The following is a 22558-nucleotide window of genomic DNA, read 5'->3' as shown; positions in this document are numbered from 1 at the left end:
GTGTCAATACCGTTTGTGAACTCGAAAGAACAACTTGCATATATTCTCACTCATGTCGTGTGTAATAGGGTTTTTGGTAACTCACTTATCAAGTTGGGTATGTGTGACATCTATGCTCCAACTTGAGGGGGAGTATTGGTGCGAGTAATCTTTATGGAAATAGGAATGTAAACATTGTGTAATTATTAGAGTCCTTTATTAGGAAAGATATTTCTTTGTGTCCTTTTTTGTTTCCTTGGAGAACAAGAATTGTATGTACTACATATCAAATTATGCAATACATGAAAATTAAACCGTAAAATTCTATTGAAAATACCTTCTTTTTTTCATTTGATTGGGTTATTTTTTTAAGCACATGTTGGGTGATGTTGTTTTATTGTTTTTTAGCGGAAATTAAACAAGTACATTTTGTTTTTCTTGTTAGATCTCTGTTTTTTCTCTAACAGTTAAAATTTTCAATCTTTTTCAATTTGGTTTTAATGTTCACAAATACAGAATACATTCTTCTCTCTCTGACCTTATCTTCTTCCTCCTTCAAACTCTTAACCAAATTGAGAAATTCCAGAAATTAACAAAATGGCAATCAAATCCCAAGAATAATATCATCAAAAACAACTTCATGAACATTCGAATTCATGATAACCATATGTATTCTTTTTATTGTATCGCATATATATGGGGTGAGATAACTGGGCACAAGGCACCCTTATTCAACTCAAACTTACATACTCAGAGACATGATTCTGTGACTCCTATCCAAATGTGAGTTGGTACTTGGGCTGTTTGTTAGGGGAGAAAACACCAAAGTGTTTCTCAACTGGTTTACCGTCCTTGAGATTTTCATCAAACATTGCAAAAAGATAAGTCTCTATAGCTTTACCAGGCCTCTTTGGAGTCCCAGTAGTACTCGTCACATGGTTGATCAAATTCTGGTAGAATGTGGCTGCGTTCTGAGGGGTTGCTTGATCACCACCTTCAGAAGGCCAACCGCTCTCTGATACGACTATCTCCATATTTGGTGCACCAGCTTTTTCAAGAGCTGCGTACTGAGCGTCCAGAAGAGCGTCAAAGAGGCTAGGGTATCGAGTCCCATCCGGCACTACAACCCCTTGCGAAGTGAACAAGGCATAGGCAAGGTCTATGCTAGGGTTATCAGTGTAGCTGAAGTAAGGGTACACATTCACAAGGAGTGGGGCCCCACTGCTGACGAGGAAGTCGATGACTGGTTGTATGAATTGATTTGCAGCGTCATATACTCCATCGGAGGGAGGGAAGGGATTGGCCACAAGAGTTGTGTCAATTGCTGTAGAGACTTTGATTTGGCCTTGCAGATTGGCTGCTACAATTGCACTGTGGATGTTTTGGATGGCAGGCAGGAGAGACCCGACCTCTGCAGAATAGTGGTGTATTTCGTTTCCAACAGCGATGTATTTGAATCGAACATCAGCTGAATAGGGTTGTACGTTCTTCTGGACCCAGGCAGTTGCAGCAGCAGCATCATTGAGGGCTGGAAGCTCGCTGTTGAGGATGGTGACTGTGAGTTCTATGTTGGAACCTCTAAGGGCTTGCAATGTTGCTTCATTTGGTTCATAGATCCTCATCCGTCCGATGCCATTGCTTTTGTACAAGTCAACCACTTCTCCTTCAGCTGGTAAATTGTTGCCGTTTCGTCCATAACAAACACCAACAGATTGTGCACCTGAAATAAGTAGATGATTTGATCCAAAATGTGGTGAGTTTTGGGTTGCGGGAGAGAAAAAAGTAGAATTTCCCGTAAGAAAATGTTTGAAAGGATGAAACTTCTAGTTAAATACTCCATAGCTACAATTTCATCTAATTAAGATATTTGACAGTTGGAGCAACACTATAGAAAGAGCAACCAAACGAGACTCTTTTCTTTCGCTGCGTGGATTTTCAGTTATTTGTAGAAATTAAATTACCTAGTTTTTATTTTTCATGCTTGAGTTATGAGTAACGTATATAGTGAAAATGACGAATGAAGAAGAGTGGATGAAGGTTGGTATAAGAGAGAGAGATGTAAAATAATGCTCCGTTTGAATAAGAGAAATAAACTTAAAATTTAGACAAAATCAAAATTTATAAATTGACATGCATCAATTTACTTGAAGGAATTCGTAGATATAAAAATTTTAAATTTTATTTCTGACCAAGCTTAGAAAACAGTTTTGATAATTATAAGGGCACACAAAAAGAAAACAAGAATAATATTCGTCCCTCCTCTATTTTATACTTTCATTCATATCTATGCACAAAAAATAATAATTAAATATCAATAACTATATAATTATCAAACGGACTTTTAACTAAAACATGTAAATATAGTACAGAAACAACGGTTGAAGAAAAATTCTCACGTCAGTCTAATCAATTAAGTTAGAAAACAGTTTTAATTAATTATATTCTAAAGGCCATAATTAAAAAAACTTAAAAATGAATATATATATATATATATATATATATATATATGTATGTACGTATGTATGTGCTGTTTATGTCATGAAAATGCAAACTACAGACAGAGGCATGAAAGTAAGTAAGACCTGTTATTTGCAGGGCTGGCATCAAGACTACAAGTAGTAGCAATATGGAAGCCATGAGAGCTTTTCCAGTTTTATATATGTTGGAAAAATGCATGAAGCTATTGGGGAAATATATAACTTAACTAACACATATTGATTATATATATAGGCGGCTGCCTTGGTAATGCAGAGTTTTTTTCCCCAAACCATTAAGAATTAGGAAACGACCCATTATCCCGTCAATATTACCGCGTGGACTAAGGATGACAACGACTACCTGCAGTTCATCGAAAATATGACAACATCATGAAAACCTGCCAGATGCGTAGTTAGGAAGAGGAGTTTTCAATTCAAGTGAAATTGATTAACCTAAATAAATAAACAAAATTGTGGTCAATTTTCACAATTCATCTATCTATGTGGTTTAACGTCCATCACAGTTTGGTCCATGTCTTTGAAACAAAAACCATAAATTTATCAATGTTACACTAATATTCGCCGCCTAGGATAATTCTTGTCACATTGCGTGGTTCATTGATTTTTTAGAAAAATTATCCAAATTAGTCATTTTACAAATTCTAATTGTTGAAACCGATCAAAATCACATATATATAGTTAAATAATTTTTTCCCTCATGAGAAATAAGTTAGGGCTCATTTGGAAGTATTTGTAAAATGATTAAAAGTGTTTTTGGTGAAATTGATTTTGAGGTCCAAAAGCATTTTAAGTGCTTTATGGAAAAAACAACAATTATGTGCTTCTTGTAGGAAGCACTTAAAGTACTTTTTTTCATAATCTACTTGAACTTTTACTAGGGATTGGTTTTAAAAATATTTTCACCAAAAACGTTTTCAATCGATTTAAAAACACTTCAAAACGAGTCCTTAATTTCTCAATAGTGGTTTTCATTGTAGAAGATACGCACCCATGGTTCTTGTGTAAGTATTATTGTGTTTTGTTGTGGTGGTTATGTAGGGAATTTATTATTGTGTTTTGTTGTGCGTATTAAAGATTTGATCACTGTAGAAAGATGCACCAAGTCAGCACCCCTCTTGTAGCCATAGTCGGCATTTCCAATTTCCTTGAGAAGTCATTGAGATCAATTATAGTCCAAAACTGCTGGGGTTCCATATTTCAAAGTCTAGAATCCGCGTACAAAATGACAAGTCAACTAGACAGTGACTTGAACAACGACAAGTGTTGGAAAATTCAAACTCAAGGTGGCTTAATTTCAAGACTAGGCTAGTATATGCAACTTTTCATACGTCTTGGGCTGAAACATCTTCATTTATACTCGTTTCATACGTGGATATGACCATAGCGTGTATATATAATCACTAGTTTTCGAATACTAACCAGTTGGTATGTTAATAGGATATTAACTTTTTTTTTTTTTTTTTTTTTTTTGAAAAACTGGACATTTTATTCCAGGGCCAAGGGAAAGAGGTCCACTAACTACATACGGACAAAACAAAACATTGGACCTCAAAAGCACACACCAAAGAGCCCAAAACAAGTACAAGTGGGGCCCAGTACAAACACAGACACATCCAGAACACCCTAGAACCGTACAGTCCCCGCCGTCACCGGAACCGGAAATCTCCAAAGCCACCATCACCGCAACCGCCCAGCTAACCAACCAACCAAAACCCCTGGAAGGAAGGAAACCATTGCTCCAGCGCCCTACAAACAACACCACAAAACCAAGGAATCCAATGGGAAAACACAACCCACCAGAGACAGAGCCAATAAGGGCAAAGACGAGGAAAGAGGGGTGCGAACACCTGAGCCAGAGCTCTACTCAACTTCCAATAAACCCGTGACACACCACGGTAAGTGCACAACGTGGTTTCGTGAGGGGAGGGAGCGAAGTAGTCTGAGAAAGATGGAAGGAAACGAAGTGAGAAGAGACGAAGATGGAAGGATCGAAAGGGAATTGGAGTTTGGGGCTTAGATTGGTAAAATTGACATGAAGAGGGGATGGAGGACGACAGACCGGGAATGAAAGCAGGGAAAAACACAAAAAGAAGAAAAGATAAAGAAAAAACTGTGGGTTGCGGCAACAAGAGGGAGACCGGAAACTCTCAGGATGTGTTTACGCATCCGTAATCCGAATGAAAACAAGAAATCCGATTCCGATTACAGATAACTCTTGTGTTTACTACAGTTTACAATTTAGAGGAACCAACAATGTGTGGGACCCACACGAAAAATGGAATTCAATTCTTGAAATTGAAGGAATTGGACTCCCTCCATGGGTGAGGTATTTGGATTCCGGGATGGTGAAGGAATCGGGAATGCATTTCTTCTTTCCTATTATGCCCTCTTATCAAGAGGCTTCGCAAATGCTTCGACAGACGTAGCCCCGCCGAGTGTTGGAACTAGGAAGATGAATTTGAACTAGCATCCCAGACTTCCCTAGAAAACTTCTATTTTTATTTTGATCGTGACTATGGTCTTCCACCGAGTGGTTGATCCTTCTACAAGCCCTTAAAGAAATAGCCATTTTAGCCAATTCTAAAGTTAATCTCCAATAGATGTATAAATACTTCAAAATCTTTTTCTGGACATTTACCCTCCCACTGTAGTTCCACATCTTACACAACCCAGCAACCCTTTCCGACTCTCTCCCACCCCAACCTCCCATCCTGCAAATTCTTCCTCTTCGTGTTGAATAAAGTCCCAATTCAAAGGACCTACAAAAATATCACTGAACATACAGCAAAAATTAAAGATTCTAAGATAAGAAATACAAAATAAACAAAGAATTTAATTTGGGGTGGGCTGAGGTTGAAGAAGATTGAGAAGATGCAGGTGTGGCGGTGGTGGGTGCTTCCAAGTGAGAGAAAGAGAAGAGTTGAGCAGAGAGAGAGAAAGAGTGTGAGAAAGAGATGAAAATAATTTGGTTGTTGGATTTGAGTCCATTTTAAAGTAACTAATGAAAATGTGATTAAAAATAAATATAGATGAAATAAAAATAAAAATAAAAATAAAGAACTAAAGGGCATTTTAGTAAATATATTGATTTTTATTCCGATTCAGGTGAATTAGTAAACAACTAATATGAATTTCATTTTATTTTTACTCCGATTCCAGAACATTTAAGTAAACAGCTTCAACAGGAATCCAATTCTGACTCCTCCTCAATCCAATTCATCCTCAATTCAATTCCTCATGAATCCAATTCCTCTATTTTGATTACGGTTACGTAAACACGTCATCAAAGAGATACAAGTGCTCTCAAATTGGACCAAACTTTTAATTATTTTGATTCTAGGATATTAACCACTTTTGTTAAACAAAATTATTATGTTTTCCAAATTGAAAATCTCCATTTAATCTAATTTAATCACCACAATTTCAAAATTGTCTTTAAATTGATAACAAAATTAAAGACAATGACAAAATTGACAAAAACAAAATCGTTTTGACCTAAATTAAAATTGAGGTAAAATAGAGTGATCAAAAATCCATATTTTTAACCTCTTCAAAATAGAGTGACCAAAAATCCATATTTTTAACCTCTTCTCATTGTTGGAGACGATATCACTAAGTCAGTCATTTGGTCCTCAGTGAAACCATATGGAACTCCAACTTGTTGAAGTGACATAATTTAGGCTTACATGTATACAAGGCTACCTCACATAACATAATTTAGGCCCCATTGGAGGTCTAGGATTTAATTTAAATGAGATTGGAAGATGCACACTTCGAGATCGAAGAACTGCTGGATCAGGGACCCTACTAGGAGTTTGTAAGAGACAAAGCCATAAAGGAAGAACCTGTTGAAAAGATGGATCAAGGTAAGTCCAAAAGGTATGAATTTACCGACTAGGAGAAAGGCTGGCGGCAAGTGAATAAGCCCACCCTTACCATCACTTATATCTATGGACAGCCGAAGCATCTAGGCATCACCAAAGTATTAGGAGGCAGAAGAACCTCCAACTTTGCACGTAGGGATGGAACTCTGATCACTTTGAGGCGAAATATCCCCAAGTCCCACGACATTGCTAAAAAACTTCCAACGAACTACATGTGGTTTAATTCTTCAATGATATAAGAGAAGATATGTAGGCTATCCATCACCGATTTAACTACAAAAAAAACAGTGAAACGCCCTCAGTCTACGTATAGACATAGAGAAGCGTCTCCAAAGTCCCATGTAGTTAAGGCACATTCATCAAAGACGAATCCCCATGTAAACACATATTATATCATCTTTTCTTAGAACTACACCTATGATTTAGTTCTCCAAGTTCAGAGATATGTAGGCAGTCTAATATGGAGTCAATCATACCCCTCCCATCAAACACCCATTCTTTAATAATAAGAATTTGGTTTGATTATCGCACAACATATATTGGTTTGTTCCCTTTTTTTTTTTCTTTTTGTGGTACAAGAAATCCTTACTATCCCAAATATCACACAGCTTTGAAACATTGCAAAAATGAAAAGTCTAAAAATTCAAAATAATAATGTTAAAGGAATCTCTTGTGATGGTCTTCCAGTTAGCAACTTGGGAGACTCGAGCCATAATAAGCGCAATTACATTAGGCAGGCTACGAACATTGGAACATGTCCCCTTTGTCTGGAAGCCTCCAATGCACCATCTGGCTTTTGAAAAGTTTATGCAACCTAAAGCTTGTGGGGTATACACTCAAACTCGGACTCTGACCATTCGAGGGAATAAAAAAAAAAGGCAAACCGAAAATTAGTCAAATAGTGGCTCTGAACTCAGTTCAATTACTTCTTTCTAAGACCGTACTTAATCAAGTATGTTCTGCAATAATTTCATGCCTAAAGCAGATTCAAAAGATGCATCCAACTTGGAAATCTTCAAGATGAAATTGTACTCCAATGGAGATAATGTAATTCAATCAGAAACACTCAGGCCCGATGCATGCATAATTTGACAAAGAAATTTCAAAGGTGTTTAGGCGATCAAATCCTTAACGAATATTTCGTTGAAGGTTGAGAAATACAATATCAGTGTGGACGTAGCCCAAACATTGGGGTGAACCACGATACATCTTGTGTTATTTACTTTCTTGCAGATTCACGGTCGGATTTATGTTGTTCCAAGACCCTTCCGGTTTTGTGCATCAACATTTGGCGTCGTCTGTAGGAATCGACACAAAAAGCTATGTCGGTTCTCTTTCATTTTTTCATCAAATCTCACACTGTCCACCATGAATCTGCTCACCTAAAAACCAAATTCCATAAATCCCAGAAAAACCCAAATCCCAATTTTCAAATCCCATTGCAAAGTTCCCATATTTTCTGTTTTTCGAGTAGTTTTCAAGAACGGTTTTTTAGTACAATCAAAACCCAGTTCAGAAACCCATGGACACCAAAATTGGTTCCCTCGACATCTGCAAGCCTACATGCACTGACGTCAGCAGCCTACCAAACGGCACCGCTCTCCTGTTCGTCTTCTGCAGCTCGTAGTCGTTGTCTATTTCAGATTCTGCCAGTAAAACTCTCTTGACAAATTGGTTCCCTCGACGTCTGCAAACCTACGTGCACTAACTTTAGCAGCCTACCGAATGACGCCGCTTTCCTGTTCGTTTTCTGCGGCTCGTAGTTGTTGTCTATTTCAGATTCTGCCATTAAAACTCTCTTGACAATAGCTTCCATTACATCCGTAACCATCTGAACAAATTTAAGAAGTTCACCAATATAAGCCGTATCTTGTTCATCCAGAGGGTCATCTGGACTCCTGCACTCGACCGCCGGCCACCATCACTTTTTCACCAGAATCTCAGCAAGCCACTATCCTCCCTCTCTCTCTCTCTCTGGCCATGGACTCGGGAGAGCAACCTCCGAAGAAGCGGAAGCTGCACGAATCCCAACCAGAGCTGCCTCCATCGCCGCCATTATTACAACCACCGCCACCACTGCAAACCCTAGCTCCGCAATCTCTGTCTCAGGGGGAGATTATGAATAAACGGAGACACAGAGACGAGATTCGAAGTGTATACGATTGCTATAAGCGGATCAAGTTTTGCCTTTCAAAGAATGACTCTGCTCTCACGCCAGAGCTCGAGCAAGCTTATCTCTCTCTCATCACTACTTCCAGAGGTTGTACTAGTGTACAACGCATTGTTGCTGATCTCATTCCTCGGTATGTTTCAAAATGTCCAACTGCCCTTGAAGCTGCAGGGAAAATTGTTATAAATATGTATAACTAAAGCATGGTAGTAATAAAGAGATGAGAGGATGCTGATGGTGTTGCATTTCAGACTGCTAAATCTTGTGTTCTTGGTCTAGCCAATATTTGCTGCACTGAATCTTCAGTGGCACCAAGATCACCGTCATTCGAGGGATTTGCTCTACAGTTTTCCAAGCTACAGTTTATCTGGCCTCAGGTTTCATGCATGTCTGGATTTCCTGCGGGAGGCAAGCACCGACCAATAATCAAACTCCGAGGGGTGCAGTCATGTGCTGACATGTCGAAAAGGCAGTGGGAACAAAATAGAAAAAAAAAAGAAAAAGATCATGATGTTACTAAAGAATAGAAAAAAGAAAAAGAAAAAGAGAGACTGATATTGGTATGCTTTTGCTTTTGCCCGGCGATGTTTTCCATTAATTCTCTGTGATTAAATGGATCAGGTACATGCAAGCACATGTGGGTTGATGACCTCCAAAGAAAGTGGTGGCGGAGCTCATGAGTGATGACCTCCAAAGATGCTTTTTACAAATGGACAGCAACGCAGAGATAGAGACAAAGAGGAATGCACAGTGGGAAACAAAAGCAAAAGCAGAAAGCAAAAGAAGATAAAAATAAGCAGACATAATTGAGGTCGTGATGGCATGCAGAAGAGGGGATTATAGGCGTGACCCATTGAGCAGAGGGTCGGACTTATTTTTTAATGATGTAATTTATTTTTCGTATCTTTCGGAGATATCTGTATAACCGCATCAGAGGGTAATAAAAAAAAAAAGGCAAGCCCAAAATAATGGGCTGGAATGTTATGTGGAGGGCGAAGGCATATATGCCCAAAAGAGCCAAGCCCTCTATTATCACCAACCAGGTGATCAAAAGTACGTCTAGTACTCCAAAATTATTCGGCAACCTGCCGCTATTATCACCAACCAGGTGATCAAAAGTACGCTTAGTACTCCAAAATTATTCGGTAACTTGCCGCTATTATCACCAACCAGGTGATCAAAAGTACGTCCAGTACTCTAAAATTATACATGAGCATCACTCATGTCATTCATACATAAACATTCATGAGCATCACTCATGACAATCATACATAAACATTCATGACCATCATTCATGTCAACATCCATGAGCATCACTCATGTCAATCAACATAAACATTCATGAGCATCACTCATGTCAATCTAGCTTCAAAAGCTTCATTTACAGAGCTCTAGCTTCAAAGCTTCACTTGCAAAGCTTCACCTACAAAGCTTCAGTGCAAGGTATACAAATACCGCCTCCGAACAACCGCCACTTCGGCCCATACATGGATTCAATTTGAAGTCTCCAGCCAACAGACTCTATTAACCGAAGACTTGGGGGACTACATTATGTACCATATATTAGGCCTCAACTGGGCCTCATGAAAATACTTGGGGAACTTAGCCCATTATTTATGTACTGAGGAGCGAGCCCTTATTTTATAAAAGGGACTCCCTCACCCTCATTAGAGAGCATCGCCGCCAGCTGAGCAATCGCCTCGCCGCGTGCATCACTCCTAACCCATTATTCATGTACTGAGGAGCGAACCCTTATTTTATAAAAGGGACTCCCTCACCCTCATTAGAGAGCATCGTCCCCAGCTGAGCAACCGTCTCGCCGCGTGCATCACTCCTAACCCATTATTCATGTACTGAGAAGCGAGCCCTTATTTTATAAAAGGGACTCCCTCACCCTTATTAGAGAGCATCGCCGCCAGTTGAGCAACCACCTCGCCGCGAGCATCACTCCTAACCCATTATTCATGTATTGAGGAGCGAGCCCTTGTTCTATAAAAGGGACTCCCTCACCATCATTAGAGAGCATCGCCGCCTACTGAGCAACCACCTCGCTACGAGCATCAACTCTAGCCCATCATTTATGTATTGAGTAGCGAGCCCTTATTCTATAAAATGGACTCCCTTACCTTCAACGCCACAAGTCGAGCCAACCAAGGCAACATAAGCCACAAGCAGAGCAGCCTCGCAACATGTGCTACTTCTAGTTGAGCATCATTTCAGATTGAGCACCGCCTCATATCGAGTATCAGTCCTAGACGACATCTAGTTACTTCGGGCCACACATGGACTGAATTTCAAGTCTCCAGCCAAAGGATTCTCTTAATTGAAGACTTGGGGGACTACTGTTTGTACCATACTTAGGGCCTCCGTATTTAGATCTCGTATAAATACTCGAATGACTCAAATGTAATTATGTAATAAATGAAAGGGCAAATATGTAATAAGTGAGGAGCCCTTATTCAATAAAATGACTCCTCACCCTCCTCATTGGGAGATGCCAATTCTTAGGCCTGAGATCGTCAAAGCCTCACTCTCACATTACAAAGCTCTCTTTCTCAGAGAAGCTCTCTCTCCCTCACAGTCCTCTCACAAACAGAGAAATAAAATATCAGTGTGGACGTAGCCCAAACATTGGGGTGAACCACGATACATCTTGTGTTATTTACTTTCTTGCAAATTCACGGTCGGATTTACGTTGTTCCAACACCCCTCCGGTTTTTTGCATCAACAAGTATAAATAAAGAACAAGGCCAAAAGTGAACAGACAATTCTCATACACTGGGAATCTCTTTCTCGACCCTCTCTCTCACCCACTTACAAACTCAGTTTTACAACAACAATTTTATTTTGTGCCTTTTTTTATTTTTATTTTTTATAAAAACGATAGTGTTGCATTGGTTCAGGAAAAGATCAAAAGAAGTCTCAAACAAAGTACATAGGCCGGTTACATAGGGTCCTCAACAAGGAGGTCAATGATAAAACTAGGAGGTTGAGCAAACCACTCACATTGGCTGCCAACTTTCAAACCAAACCTAGCAAATCTATGCGCAACCGTGTTAGCTTGGCGACGGACATGGGTGAGGAAGCCGAGAATACTCTTTGTGTCTTCTACTGACTGCCTAATTGATGACGACATGTTAGTAGAGACATCACAATAACCGTCACAATCTGAAGAGTCTCCTTTCAATAAGAAATCTCTGAAACCCCTCGAGTCCGCCCAAACTGAACAAGCCCTTGCTGCCAAAGCTTCTGCCTGCAAGGGAGAAAAGACATCTTGAAGTTCACGCATGACGCAGCAACAAAGTTACCCCTGTCGTCCCTAACGACACACCCAAACCTCCCTGTAGAGAATCCTTACATGTGTTATAATTCACTTGGCCTCTTTCTCCCACTGCAAGTTAAGATGAGTGTTCCTAATGTATCGACTTTTCAATGTTCATTTCTGGAAATGTAAGATTTCCAAGTACTGATATATGAATAACCCAAACTTGAATTGCAAGGCATCATAGAATTTTGAACTTCATCCAAAAAAATATACAGAAAATCAAAATAAGATTTATGCACAAGCTTTGTTTATACACAAGTACAGAAAATTTGGTCGTATGTACATATGAAACGATAGGAAAAAAAAGCACCGGCTGGCTAATCTAAACATCACGAAGTCTAAAGATCAAATGTCTATTTGCTAGAAGGACCGGGCATAGCTCGACCATCGCGAAGTTCTTAAAGAGTTTCCAACATGAGGTCCTTACATGTAAGAAGATACACGTACGACTATGCAACTCAGTCATGGAACCGTACTACTCTGCAACTCAGTCATGGAAGCAGTGGTGTACAGGTTTGACAACCCAAACCACTCAGCAACCACTCCGTCGGTACCAAGCCTGTTACGAGTAAGTGGAGAGGAAAGATCTCCAGAGATTCTCCTCACATTACATTCCTATGGCTCGACCAGTAACTAATGGCGAAAACTAAAAAATCCATGGTTTCCTGGTAGAAACCATGTATTTCACCCAAGTTCGTGCGAATCAGGAACCCTCGTATGTAAGCAATGTAAAACCCTTTAGAAACAAGGTAGAAGAAAATGTTACAAGTATCTTAGAGCATCATCAACACTCACATATCTCCAATCTACAACACTCAACATCACCCTCCTCCCAACACAAAGCCCCAACTTCAAATCCGCCACAATTCCTCTACCAACAACACTCGAGCAACACCCCGCCGGCGAAGGAAGCTCCTCCGAAAACCACCCCTCCATCCCTTTCCCTTCACAATCCATCATCCCAAAAACACCCCTCCACCCTTCCAACACCACATTCCACGTCACTCTCACTGCCCCTGAATCCTGATCCTCCCACGCTTCAAATCCATTGTTTTCACTAACATCAATATCGAACTTAAAGATCCCGTTGGGATCAATAACCATTTCGCTTCCGGATTTTTCCAGAGAGAGAACATTGCTTAATGAATTGGGGTTGAAGACGTTGACTATGAAGATGAGGCTGTCGAGGGAAAGGCGGGGTTTCGAGGGGGTTTGAAGGCGGCGTTTGGCGGCAGCTTGACCCATGACGTAGAGGCGGTGGTAGGGGACGGTAGGGTTAGTGAGTCTGAGGGTAGAAAGAGAAGGGAAATGGGAAGCGCAAATGGGCTGCCAATTGTGGTCGCAAGACAGAGAAATGAACCATGACTTGCAGACACAAGAGGATATGGCTAGGGATTTAGGGTCAAGGTGGTGAGAAACTAGGTCAAGGACTTCCCATGGGGCCATGGTGACGAATAAGGACGATGAAAATTAAAATGGCTCAGAGGTCCTGGGTTTTCTGTAAATTGCCAAATTTTGTTTGAAACACAATGGGAGGGAGGTCCAAGAAATGAGTGGTTTAATCGTTGGCGACGGTTATGAGTGGAGGGCGGTGGTGTTTTGGGGAGAGGCACGTGGAGTGCGACGGTGTTTTGCATGGATAGAGTTGCCACGTAAGATTGCAGCTGGTGTGTATGAGGAATCCGCGTGCCGGTCATGAATGTACGCTTGCCATTCCCTTTTAATCTCTTTACTCCATGCACAGTGCCTTTATTGCTGGAACTCCATGCATAGTAATAAAGCGAGTAGCAGTTATTAAGTCGCATTCAATTGAGTAATGATATTCATACCAAACCATGTTAGGTGGCATTTGATGTGAACAGCCACATTATTTAAAAAATTTGCAAAACCTAAGGAAAAGAAAGAGAAAGACTACTCATATACCACAATCATCATTTAATTAATTAGTTTTTCTTAATTATTAGTTTATTAAATAATGAACTAAATTTAAAAATCTGATTAATTCAAATGATGTGGATGTCCACATCAAAATGCTACCTAAGGTGGTATGAAAATGTGGTACGAAAACATGATATGAATAGCATTACTCCAGTCAATTATTTCGTTAAATTTACTGTGGCAACAATGAGATATGAAAATGAAAAATTAAATTAAATATGAAAAATTCATGAATAAAATAATAAATATTGGAAATTTTTGTTAAAAAAAAAGATAAGAATTCAAATAGAGTTTAAAGGAGGTAGTAAGGCTTCCAGTTCTTTTGGTAGACGACACAAGTAGCTGAAGCTGCATCATGGTAATTAATACCATTTCAGCAAACTTCATGATCTTTTTTGGATGTTGGCGACTTGAGTTACAGGGTGGGAGTTTGTGGTTGTACATTGGATTTGGAGGTGATGGCTAGAGGACGGTTACTTAGTGGAAGCTATGTTTTCATGACCTTCTATTGATGTTGGAGACAAAGTAAAACTTAGTTAATCTAACATAAATTTAATTGGGGCTCAACGAATGTGACATTATCAATAGATTGGATACTTGTATGGAATGTTTAAAAATGTTGAGACCAATTTAGAATGACACAATTGATATATTGTACCTCTAGTTATCAATTACCATTTCAACGATCAACTTCTTCCATAATGATATCTATCTACCTAGTACAGTCATAATATCAACCAACTTCTTTCTTTTAATTAACCGCAGAAGAATTTGCAAATTATAAAACCCGGCGGGCAGATTTTCATCTCAAGGAAAACCACTATGATCCCCTATGAGGAAAATTTCCCAATTCTCCCTTTTGGGTTTCAACTCTCACATAAAATTCTTGGTTCGGCAATTCAAATATAGAAGACGGCTTTTTACTAATAAATCGATATTCAAAATGGTAGGATACCGTTCGTATGGAATTTGGTTAGCAAGTTATAAGGGAGTTACAACTTATAGGAACATTGTTGCTTGAAATTAATACATAAGATGATAGAAGCAGCTTATGCTTTTCAATGTTTTTGACTTCAAAACAGCCATTAGATTTTTGATACAAGCAGTACTATGGAAGGAGAAAACCGAATTTAAAACCTCAAATGCATAAGTAAATGTTCTTCACCCTTTAAGCTACAAACTCCTAACGACTATAAAAAAAATTATAATGAATAGCTCTGAAACTTATGTCAATGGACAGCTATGAATCAATTAACAAGAAGGGGTTCCTGATAAGGATTTTTGGGTGATAAGGATTTAGAGGTATATGTTAGTTTGCACCTTGAACTTGTATAGAGCTGCCAATTACCACCCCCCAAACTTTAATTTTAGCTGTTGACCCTCTTGAACTTGTATAATTAGACAATTTCTCCTCCATACTTTAACTTTAGCATAGTACCCCTAAAATTTTATAAATAGCCAATTTTCCTCCTAGCTTTAGATTTTAAAATTTTCCATCCAATTTTCCATTCTTTTTGCCCCAATACAATTGTCATGTGTTGTCTGTGTGATCAAACGAAATGGAAATTTTTAAAATCTAGAGTCAGGAAGTGATTTGGCTATTTATAAAAGTTCAAGGGTAATCGGCTAAAATTAAAGTTCAAGGGGAAATTGGCTAATTATAAAAGTTAAGGAGGGTAAACAATTAAAATTAAAGTTTGGAGAAAATTGACAGCTCTGTCAGGGCACAAAACAACAAATATGCCATAATATTAACCCCTCGTTTGTGTGGGTTCATCTACTCTTGTTTGTGAAGCATGGGATATATCAATTACACAATAGGCGGTAAAGCCAAACATAGATGCCCTTACACAAGAAAAACACGTAACCAAGTGTTATGAGCTGAATCAACAATAAAACGAATGATTCTACAACTGCTTTCTCGATAAACAAAATCGTCTCCTAACAGAAGACCCGCAATGTAGCCTTCGACAACTTCTTTAAGCAGATAGTAGCCAAGATCGTCTCAAACCTCGAATGGTAGCCTCGGAAAGGAAAACTGCACTCTCCATTTGAAGCTTTTTCCTTGAGCTTCAAGTTACTCCGGTCGCCAACTGCCTCCGGTATTGCTTCCGGTATCAAAACCCAGGATGGAGCCCGACCAATAACTAACGTTCTCCAAAAGTAATTTCAGTGCCATCCTGTGTCCACAATCCAAGGTTGCTTCCCCCTTTGAGACCTGACGAAAACAAACCTAAACCAACTACTACAATATCAATGCTATTCACATCCCTCTCTTCCCGTTTTTCCCACCTCTAAAGCACAGTCAACGTCAATTGGAAGTCCGCAAAAAGTGTTGGGCAAGAGATTTCACATTGTTTCATGAAACATCGAAAGAGAAAATGGAATGACTTACTATAGATTAGGATAACTAAACATAGTAGTAACAAGGGTATTTCAATTAATGATGATCAATTAGAGATAAAAAATGAAAACAAATAATAATATTAATCTCGGAAGTGAACCCCCCACAACTCTTTTCTCCACCTGAACCCCTCACTTATTTCTGCCGTCAAGGAACAGAAATATAGAGAGGCGTGCAAGAGGAGAAGGGGATGTGTAGAAATCACTTCCCACTCAAGTAAATTGGCAGGTTTCTGAGGATGTTACCGTCCATTTAACCTTCCCATGATATGTGTAAACTGTGAAGTGCCTTCCAAGACAATCCTATAAAAGTATCAAATATTAAAATAGCTTACTTCGGAAGTTTAGTGTGCAAAGCAAGTTGCAAAAGCACAGATGCGAAAATCCTTTCAAGACACATTTTCAACGGTAAATCACAAGAATGATACTTGTGTTCTAAGTTAAACCATTTCAAAGCAGACAAACAGGAAAGAGATACCGCAAATGCTCTAAAATATGCTACAATGCCAATGCCAATCCAAGACAGTCAGATAGACAACTCAAACCATCATTTCTTCATTATGTTTGAGCACTTGGCTTCATTTATAGTCCTAGACACAAAGTACGGCTGTGTCATGAAAATTAACTTAGTCATGGATAAATCAATGGCTGTGATTCACCGTGATTCCCCAACCTGTTACTCCTGTTATATAGATGAAATTACCAAAATGTATATAAATAATGAAAAAACATTAAACAGCGAATTTGTTGCCATATTTCTTTAGGGAAAAGTTCATTAAAGAAGAATTGAGTTAAAAATATATACTCGATGAATTTGTCTCTTTTACGCTGACAACTAAAGACCTCAAAACAGGCGAAAACTGAAACATTTTAAGCGAACAATGATGCATGTATATAAAACAGCACAACTAAAAACCCCAAATGACATTATCAACAAGTGAATTAAGAGGTCAACTTGCAAAATCCACCTATTAAAATGGTGTAGCAATAAACATCTGGTATCATCCCATACGTCTTCATTTCTTCCAAAATCTTCCAAGCTTCATATGTTTCGCCTTTTTGGCAAAAACCAAGAAGTATGGCGTTATAACAATAACTATTAAGAGGTTGATTTCTGCATCTCAAGTTCCGAATAAAGTCCAAAGCAAACTCAACCCATCCAACTTTACAAAGTGCATGAATATATTTGGCGTATACCACAACAGTTGGGTGTTTCCCACGCTTCTCCATTTCCTGAAGAATGTTGGTCGCTTCACCAATATCTACACCCTTCCCTTCATGTCCTTGGCAGTAAAAGTTCATCATAATTGTGTAAGTGTAAACATTAGGTGAAGGACCATACTTTTTTAAACATTCAAATAAAATCCTAACAGATTCCAATATGTTTGCTTCTGCCAAACACTTGAGCAAAAAATTACAAGACCAAATGTGTGGTTCAAGCTGCATGTTTTTGGTCTGCACAGAAACATCCACAGCATTCTCAAGCATCGAGTAGGCAGCAAAAGCCGTAATGAGTGCATCAAATACAAGAGTTCTCGCCCCATTGTGAGATGAATCAAATACATATGGGAACAACCCAAATGCATCATACTTAGCATCTCGATAATAGCAAACAATATCATTGAGAAAAGACTGCACTTCCATTTTCATCCCCGCCAATGCAAAGACATGAACAATAACACTAAATACACTTAAAGAATGAGAAAAGCCATACTGCTTCACAGACCAGGAAAACCTCAGGTCCCATGCAACCTCCCAGTCCAAAGATTTTAACACTCTGGCAACGTCTGGATAAAGTTTCCGGTTTCTCCAAATGCCAGACCTTTCCCTTACAGCTTTAATCTCCTGAATCACATAGGCTTCAACCGGCAATGGGTTTTCCTCAAACACATGGGCATACCTCGTCAACAGCGCAGACGCAGTGGCGTAATAAGCTCTGAAATTTCCCTTCTCCACAAAAAACAGAGAGTTTCTGAGAAAACCCGAATCAACCAAACATGATTTGAACTTGGGCGGATACCCATTACAACCCTGCCAACGTTCTTCAAGTAAAAGATAACACAGTGCCTTATCCCAACTATCCGGGTTGGAAAAACACATGCCTGTGCCAACACTAAAGTCAGAGGACTTAATTTGTAGCCTAAAGTTTCAATATTTCCCAAAAAAAATTGTTTTCGGTAAAATCAGAGAACTGAATTTTCACCCTAAAGTTTCAACCTTTCCCCAAAACAGCAAGTTTTCGGCATCGTTTTTATCAACTAATATCTAGCAGATAGAAGAATCACGAAGGAAAAACAGAGCAAAAAATGGAAGAAAAACTGAAGAATTAAGTGAGATTACATACCTCAGAGAGAGAGAGAGATAAGACGAATCCTCCGACAAAGAAAGCCGGCAGAGAAGTCGCGAGCAGAGGCTGCCGGCGACGCAGGAGAGGAAACGAGAGAGAGAAGAAGTCGAATGAATTGGGGTTTTGCCGGGTCTAATTTTACACGGTAACCAAAAACCTTTTCAAAATTTCAAATTTACCCTGACTCAGCATGCTACGTGCGTGAATAAAATAATGTCATCTGTCACCTAACTTTCTAACCAAACAAAACAGAGAGTACGTGTGTGGACTGTGGACTAACGGAGAAGAGAGATTTTGGGGTGGTGACTGGTGTCGCCGCAGAAGAGAGGAATTGGGCGAGCTGGCATTTTAGACCAACTCGTTTACTCGTTTCAATTCACCCGTTAAAATTAGCATTTAGGTGGACTCGTTAACAAGTCAGATCGTTAACAGATGAACTCGTTAAATAACGGGTCATTTTGAGTTTACTTGCAAAACCGTTAACCTCGCAATTGAGAGTGTTTGTGTAATTTCAATAAAGATAAAACCAAATACATTACTTCTTACTCCTCAATTTGGATTTCCCCATTCAATTGCAAGACAGAACCATCCAAGATGAAAACCGCTCCCTCAACTGCCTCATCTACACCGGCGACCATGACGCCTCCCTTCACTCCTTGGCCACCTACGTTGCTGATCGCGACATCAACCTCCTCCACCCTCCCAAGGTTCTTTTCCTAAATTGGCTTTCATTTCACGGTATGTCCTCTCTCTAGAATTTTGTTTGAGATTCTCTCTCTCTCTCTTTTCCCCTCTATCTCTGTGGTCATATGTTGTTTCAGAAATTTGGAGGGTTTGAATTTCTTTATGGGTTTATACCTGCTTCTGATTAAATCTATTTTTGTTGATCATCCTAAAAAACAAGACATGAGTTCTTCGTATTTTTTAATTTTTGTAGTTATAGATGTTTTTTTTTCTCTTTTTGAGGTGACAATTTCAAAGATTAAGATGGTGTTTAGCTTGTAGTTGATGATGGTTTTACTCCCTTTTTACATAGCTTGCAGTAGTTCAAAAATTAATGATGTTGAAATCATTTCTTGAATAAGTTTGTTGTTGGTTATGCACGATTAGTTGTGGTGTTTCTGCATATTTAGAGTCTAAATTTTTATGGTGGTGAAATCTTCTTCCCTTGTCTTGTTTGCAAGATTAACATTCTCCGATGTTTTTATTTTTAGTACTTTTTTTTCAAAATTCAATTACTATTATTTGGTGCGAGTTTCGAATTACAATTGCCTACTGTTTTGCAAATAGATATTGATGAAAATGACATTGAGGCTATGGAACTGGCAACAGTGAATCTAAATGGTATGCGCAAGTGACCGTTTACCACAGTGGTTGAAAGATGTTAAGTCCTTGCATGACGGTATGGGTTCAAACCCCATTGATGTCTAATCTAACATCTAATTTGACAAAATCTATCGTTTGACCAAAAAACAAAATCTAAATGGTATGCAAATTACAACAACTACAAAAAGTCCTTAAAAAGGAAGACAAAAGGCATGTGGGTAGGTATGATACACCAAAAGAGATTTCGTGTTTGGACTTTGTTTGAAGAATTGCATGTTAGTCCTGATCATATATAACATACGAAATGTAAAAAATGTGGGATAATTATGTATCTTATAGTAGTTTTTGGGACAAAATACATGTTGAATAAATGGATTCATGTAATTAAAAACATCAAACTGATATAAAGAAATATCAAGTTGGATTGTCTTCTCCTCAATATAATCATGATATTTTTATGGGTTATCGATTGAGGCCATAGTTAAGCATGATTTTCTTTTTAGGTTTGTTGAGTATGAGAGCATTAGAGCTTTATTTAAATACATATATTCTAATATCAAATAGCCCTGTAGAAATATTTTTAAGAAATATGTGTTAAAGATGTTTGAAGATGAAAAGATAAAATTTCGAGATTGGTTAGATATAATTGAGGGAAGAATTTGTTTGACATCTAACTTATATCTTCTACTGCAACTGATAGATATATCACACTCACAGTTGACTTTGTTGACAAATAATGAAAACTGCATTAGAAAATTTTAAAGATATGTCATATGCCTCCACCACATACCGATGTTGATTTGTTTGAAAAAAATAATGTGTTATTAGTTGAGTGGGACATTGAAAAGAAATTATTTTCCATTACTATGGATAATGTCATTGCAAATAATTGTTTTGTTGAGTTATTGAAGAAATAATTGAATTTTCGAGGTTGCTACTAATGATAGAAATTCCCTTATATCCGTGCTCCAATACTATTTTCCTAATATCAACTTAATGGAAGAACTTTCCATCCATTAATATCAAACCTCTAAAATTCAATTGTTTCTTCAATAGCGCAAAAAAAAAAAATATCATTTGCAGATGCATTATCAAAAGTAATGAAAAATAATTTCTTTTCAATTCCCCAATCAATTAACAATTCATTAAGTTTTTTTTTTTCCAGATAAAGCAACACCTGTTTGTGGAGGAGACCTGACAAAAATTTAAAATTCTTTTGTGCATTTTTCATTTATTGTCAACAAAGTGATTTGTGAGTGTGAGATATTCATCAATTGCAACAGAAGACCATACGTCAGATGTCAAACAAATTCTTCCCTCAATTGTATCAATCTCGAAGTTTTACATTTTCATCTTCAAACATCCTCGACACATGTTTCTTAACGGTATTTCTACATGGCAGTTTGATATTAGGAGATATGTATTTAAATAAAGCTCTAATGCTCTCATATTCAACAAACCTAAAAACCAAATCATGCTTAACTATAACCTCAATCAAAAATTCAAAAAAAAATATCATGATTAAATTGAGGATAATGCAATCTAACTTGAGATTTCTTCATATCATATTGATGTTTTTTTTATTACATGAACATGGTTTTTGTCCCCCAATTATTATCATATGCATAAACTATCCCACATTTTTTACATTTCTTATGTTGTTTATTACCATGACCAACAAGCAATTCATCAAACAAATTCCAAATACGAGATCTCTTTTGACGTTTCTTACCCACTCGTATGCCTTTTCTTTCTCTTTGAAAGACTTGTTGCAATTGTTGTACCTTGTGTATCACTTAGATTCATTGTTGACATTTCTATAGTTTCAATGTCCTCTTCATCAGGATCCATACGCATGAACCATAAACGAAAACCAACGATGAATAACAAAAAATAATAGGCAGTTATAATTCAATGCTTGCACCAATTCAAAATGAAACCAGCAGGAATCATAAATAATGGTAATTAGGTTCAATGAAAATGGTACTAAAAAAATAAAAATCTCAGAGAATGTTATTCATGCAAACAATAAAGAGGAAGAAAGTTTCACCACCATAAAAATTCATACCACTTAAAGTTGCCTTGAATCTAAGGGGAGGTGTACTCAAACTTGGATTTGAGATAATTTTAATAGATCCTGATAATTGATGGATTTCATAGGATTGTGTAGACTTCTACAAAATCCATATGAATTTTGGAAAATTTGAGAAGATTCATATAACAGATTTCTATGGATTTTGATAGATTTTGCAACATTGAATCTTAACTGTCAAATACATCTAACAACTTATTGAAATCTTGCAAAATCTTAACCCACAAAATCGGCAACTTAACGAAATCTTGCAAAATCTTTAATTTTTTAATACATCTAGAATTGGATGGATTTTAAAACCAACTATTAAAATTTTCATTGACTACACCTAGATTTACATGGATTCTAAAAATCCTTTAAAATCCATTGGTTGACTATATTAGGATTATAAAGTCTTTTAAAAATCCTTTTAAATTCAAGTTTAACTACACCCCCTAAAGATACAGAAACACAACAACTAATCATTTTGCTCATAACTAGCAACAATCGTATTCAAAGAAATGATTTCACCATCAAATTAATTTATGAACCACTGCAAGCTATGCAAAAAATTAGTAGAGGCATGGTCATCTTCAAGCTACATACCATCTTAATCT

General features: G+C 37.8%; 4 protein-coding genes across 8 annotated transcripts in view; 1 reads left to right on the top strand and 3 right to left on the bottom strand.

Annotated features, from left to right (window-relative positions):
- Positions 1-597: 597 nt before the first annotated feature.
- Positions 598-2720, bottom strand: LOC126594561 (glucan endo-1,3-beta-glucosidase-like). The gene is made up of 2 exons (XM_050260923.1): positions 2562-2720; positions 598-1699 (listed from the first exon to the last, which is right to left on the bottom strand). Exons 1-2 carry the CDS (start codon positions 2653-2655, stop codon positions 753-755), a joined length of 1041 nt encoding a protein of 346 aa, XP_050116880.1. The 5' UTR covers positions 2656-2720; the 3' UTR covers positions 598-752.
- A 9270-nt stretch (positions 2721-11990) lies between these two features.
- On the bottom strand, positions 11991-13349 carry LOC126594173 (probable F-box protein At5g04010). Its single transcript, XM_050260388.1, has one exon. The coding sequence runs from the start codon at positions 13300-13302 to the stop codon at positions 12619-12621; it is 684 nt and encodes a 227-aa protein (XP_050116345.1). The 5' UTR covers positions 13303-13349; the 3' UTR covers positions 11991-12618.
- Positions 13350-15521: 2172 nt separating this feature from the next.
- On the bottom strand, positions 15522-18702 carry LOC126593820 (putative pentatricopeptide repeat-containing protein At2g02150). 5 transcript variants are annotated; one of them, XM_050259948.1, is made up of 4 exons: positions 18542-18702; positions 17166-18299; positions 16444-16500; positions 15522-16088 (listed from the first exon to the last, which is right to left on the bottom strand). In XM_050259948.1, the coding sequence occupies exons 2-3, from the start codon at positions 18295-18297 to the stop codon at positions 16451-16453; spliced, it is 1182 nt and encodes a 393-aa protein (XP_050115905.1). In that variant the 5' UTR covers positions 18298-18299; positions 18542-18702; the 3' UTR covers positions 15522-16088; positions 16444-16450. The 5 variants fall into 5 exon arrangements, with proteins under 5 accessions (XP_050115905.1, XP_050115904.1, XP_050115906.1 ...); XM_050259947.1 differs by having other exon boundaries at positions 15522-16118; positions 16445-16500; XM_050259949.1 differs by having other exon boundaries at positions 15522-17040; positions 17114-18299.
- Positions 18703-18877: 175 nt separating this feature from the next.
- LOC126592133 (uncharacterized) overlaps positions 18878-22558 on the top strand; it is a 29026-nt gene continuing 25345 nt past the window's right edge. Inside the window, exons 1-2 of the mRNA XM_050257884.1 lie at positions 18878-19282; positions 19835-19946. Coding sequence (XP_050113841.1) covers positions 19926-19946 — 21 coding nt within the window. The 5' untranslated portion in view covers positions 18878-19282; positions 19835-19925. The remainder of the gene's footprint in view (positions 19283-19834; positions 19947-22558) is intronic.

Source organism: Malus sylvestris, chromosome 12 (assembly GCF_916048215.2).
Source record: "Malus sylvestris chromosome 12, drMalSylv7.2, whole genome shotgun sequence".
Classification (NCBI taxonomy): domain Eukaryota; kingdom Viridiplantae; phylum Streptophyta; class Magnoliopsida; order Rosales; family Rosaceae; genus Malus; species Malus sylvestris.
This window is presented reverse-complemented; position numbering and strand designations above follow the sequence as displayed.

Bases quoted from the DNA above. Each gene is read 5' to 3' on its own strand.
- LOC126594561 (XM_050260923.1), bottom strand. From the start codon at position 2,655: ATGCATTTTTCCAACATATATAAAACTGGAAAAGCTCTCATGGCTTCC. The intron at 1,700-2,561 runs GTCTTACTTACT...TACTTATTTCAG, and splicing joins GCCAGCCCTGCAAATAACAG to GTGCACAATCTGTTGGTGTT.
- LOC126594173 (XM_050260388.1), bottom strand. From the start codon at position 13,302: ATGGCCCCATGGGAAGTCCTTGACCTAGTTTCTCACCACCTTGACCCT.
- LOC126593820 (XM_050259945.1), bottom strand. From the start codon at position 18,297: ATGTGTTTTTCCAACCCGGATAGTTGGGATAAGGCACTGTGTTATCTT. The intron at 16,501-17,165 runs GTGGATTTTGCA...ATACTTTTATAG, and splicing joins TTGCTACACCATTTTAATAG to GATTGTCTTGGAAGGCACTT.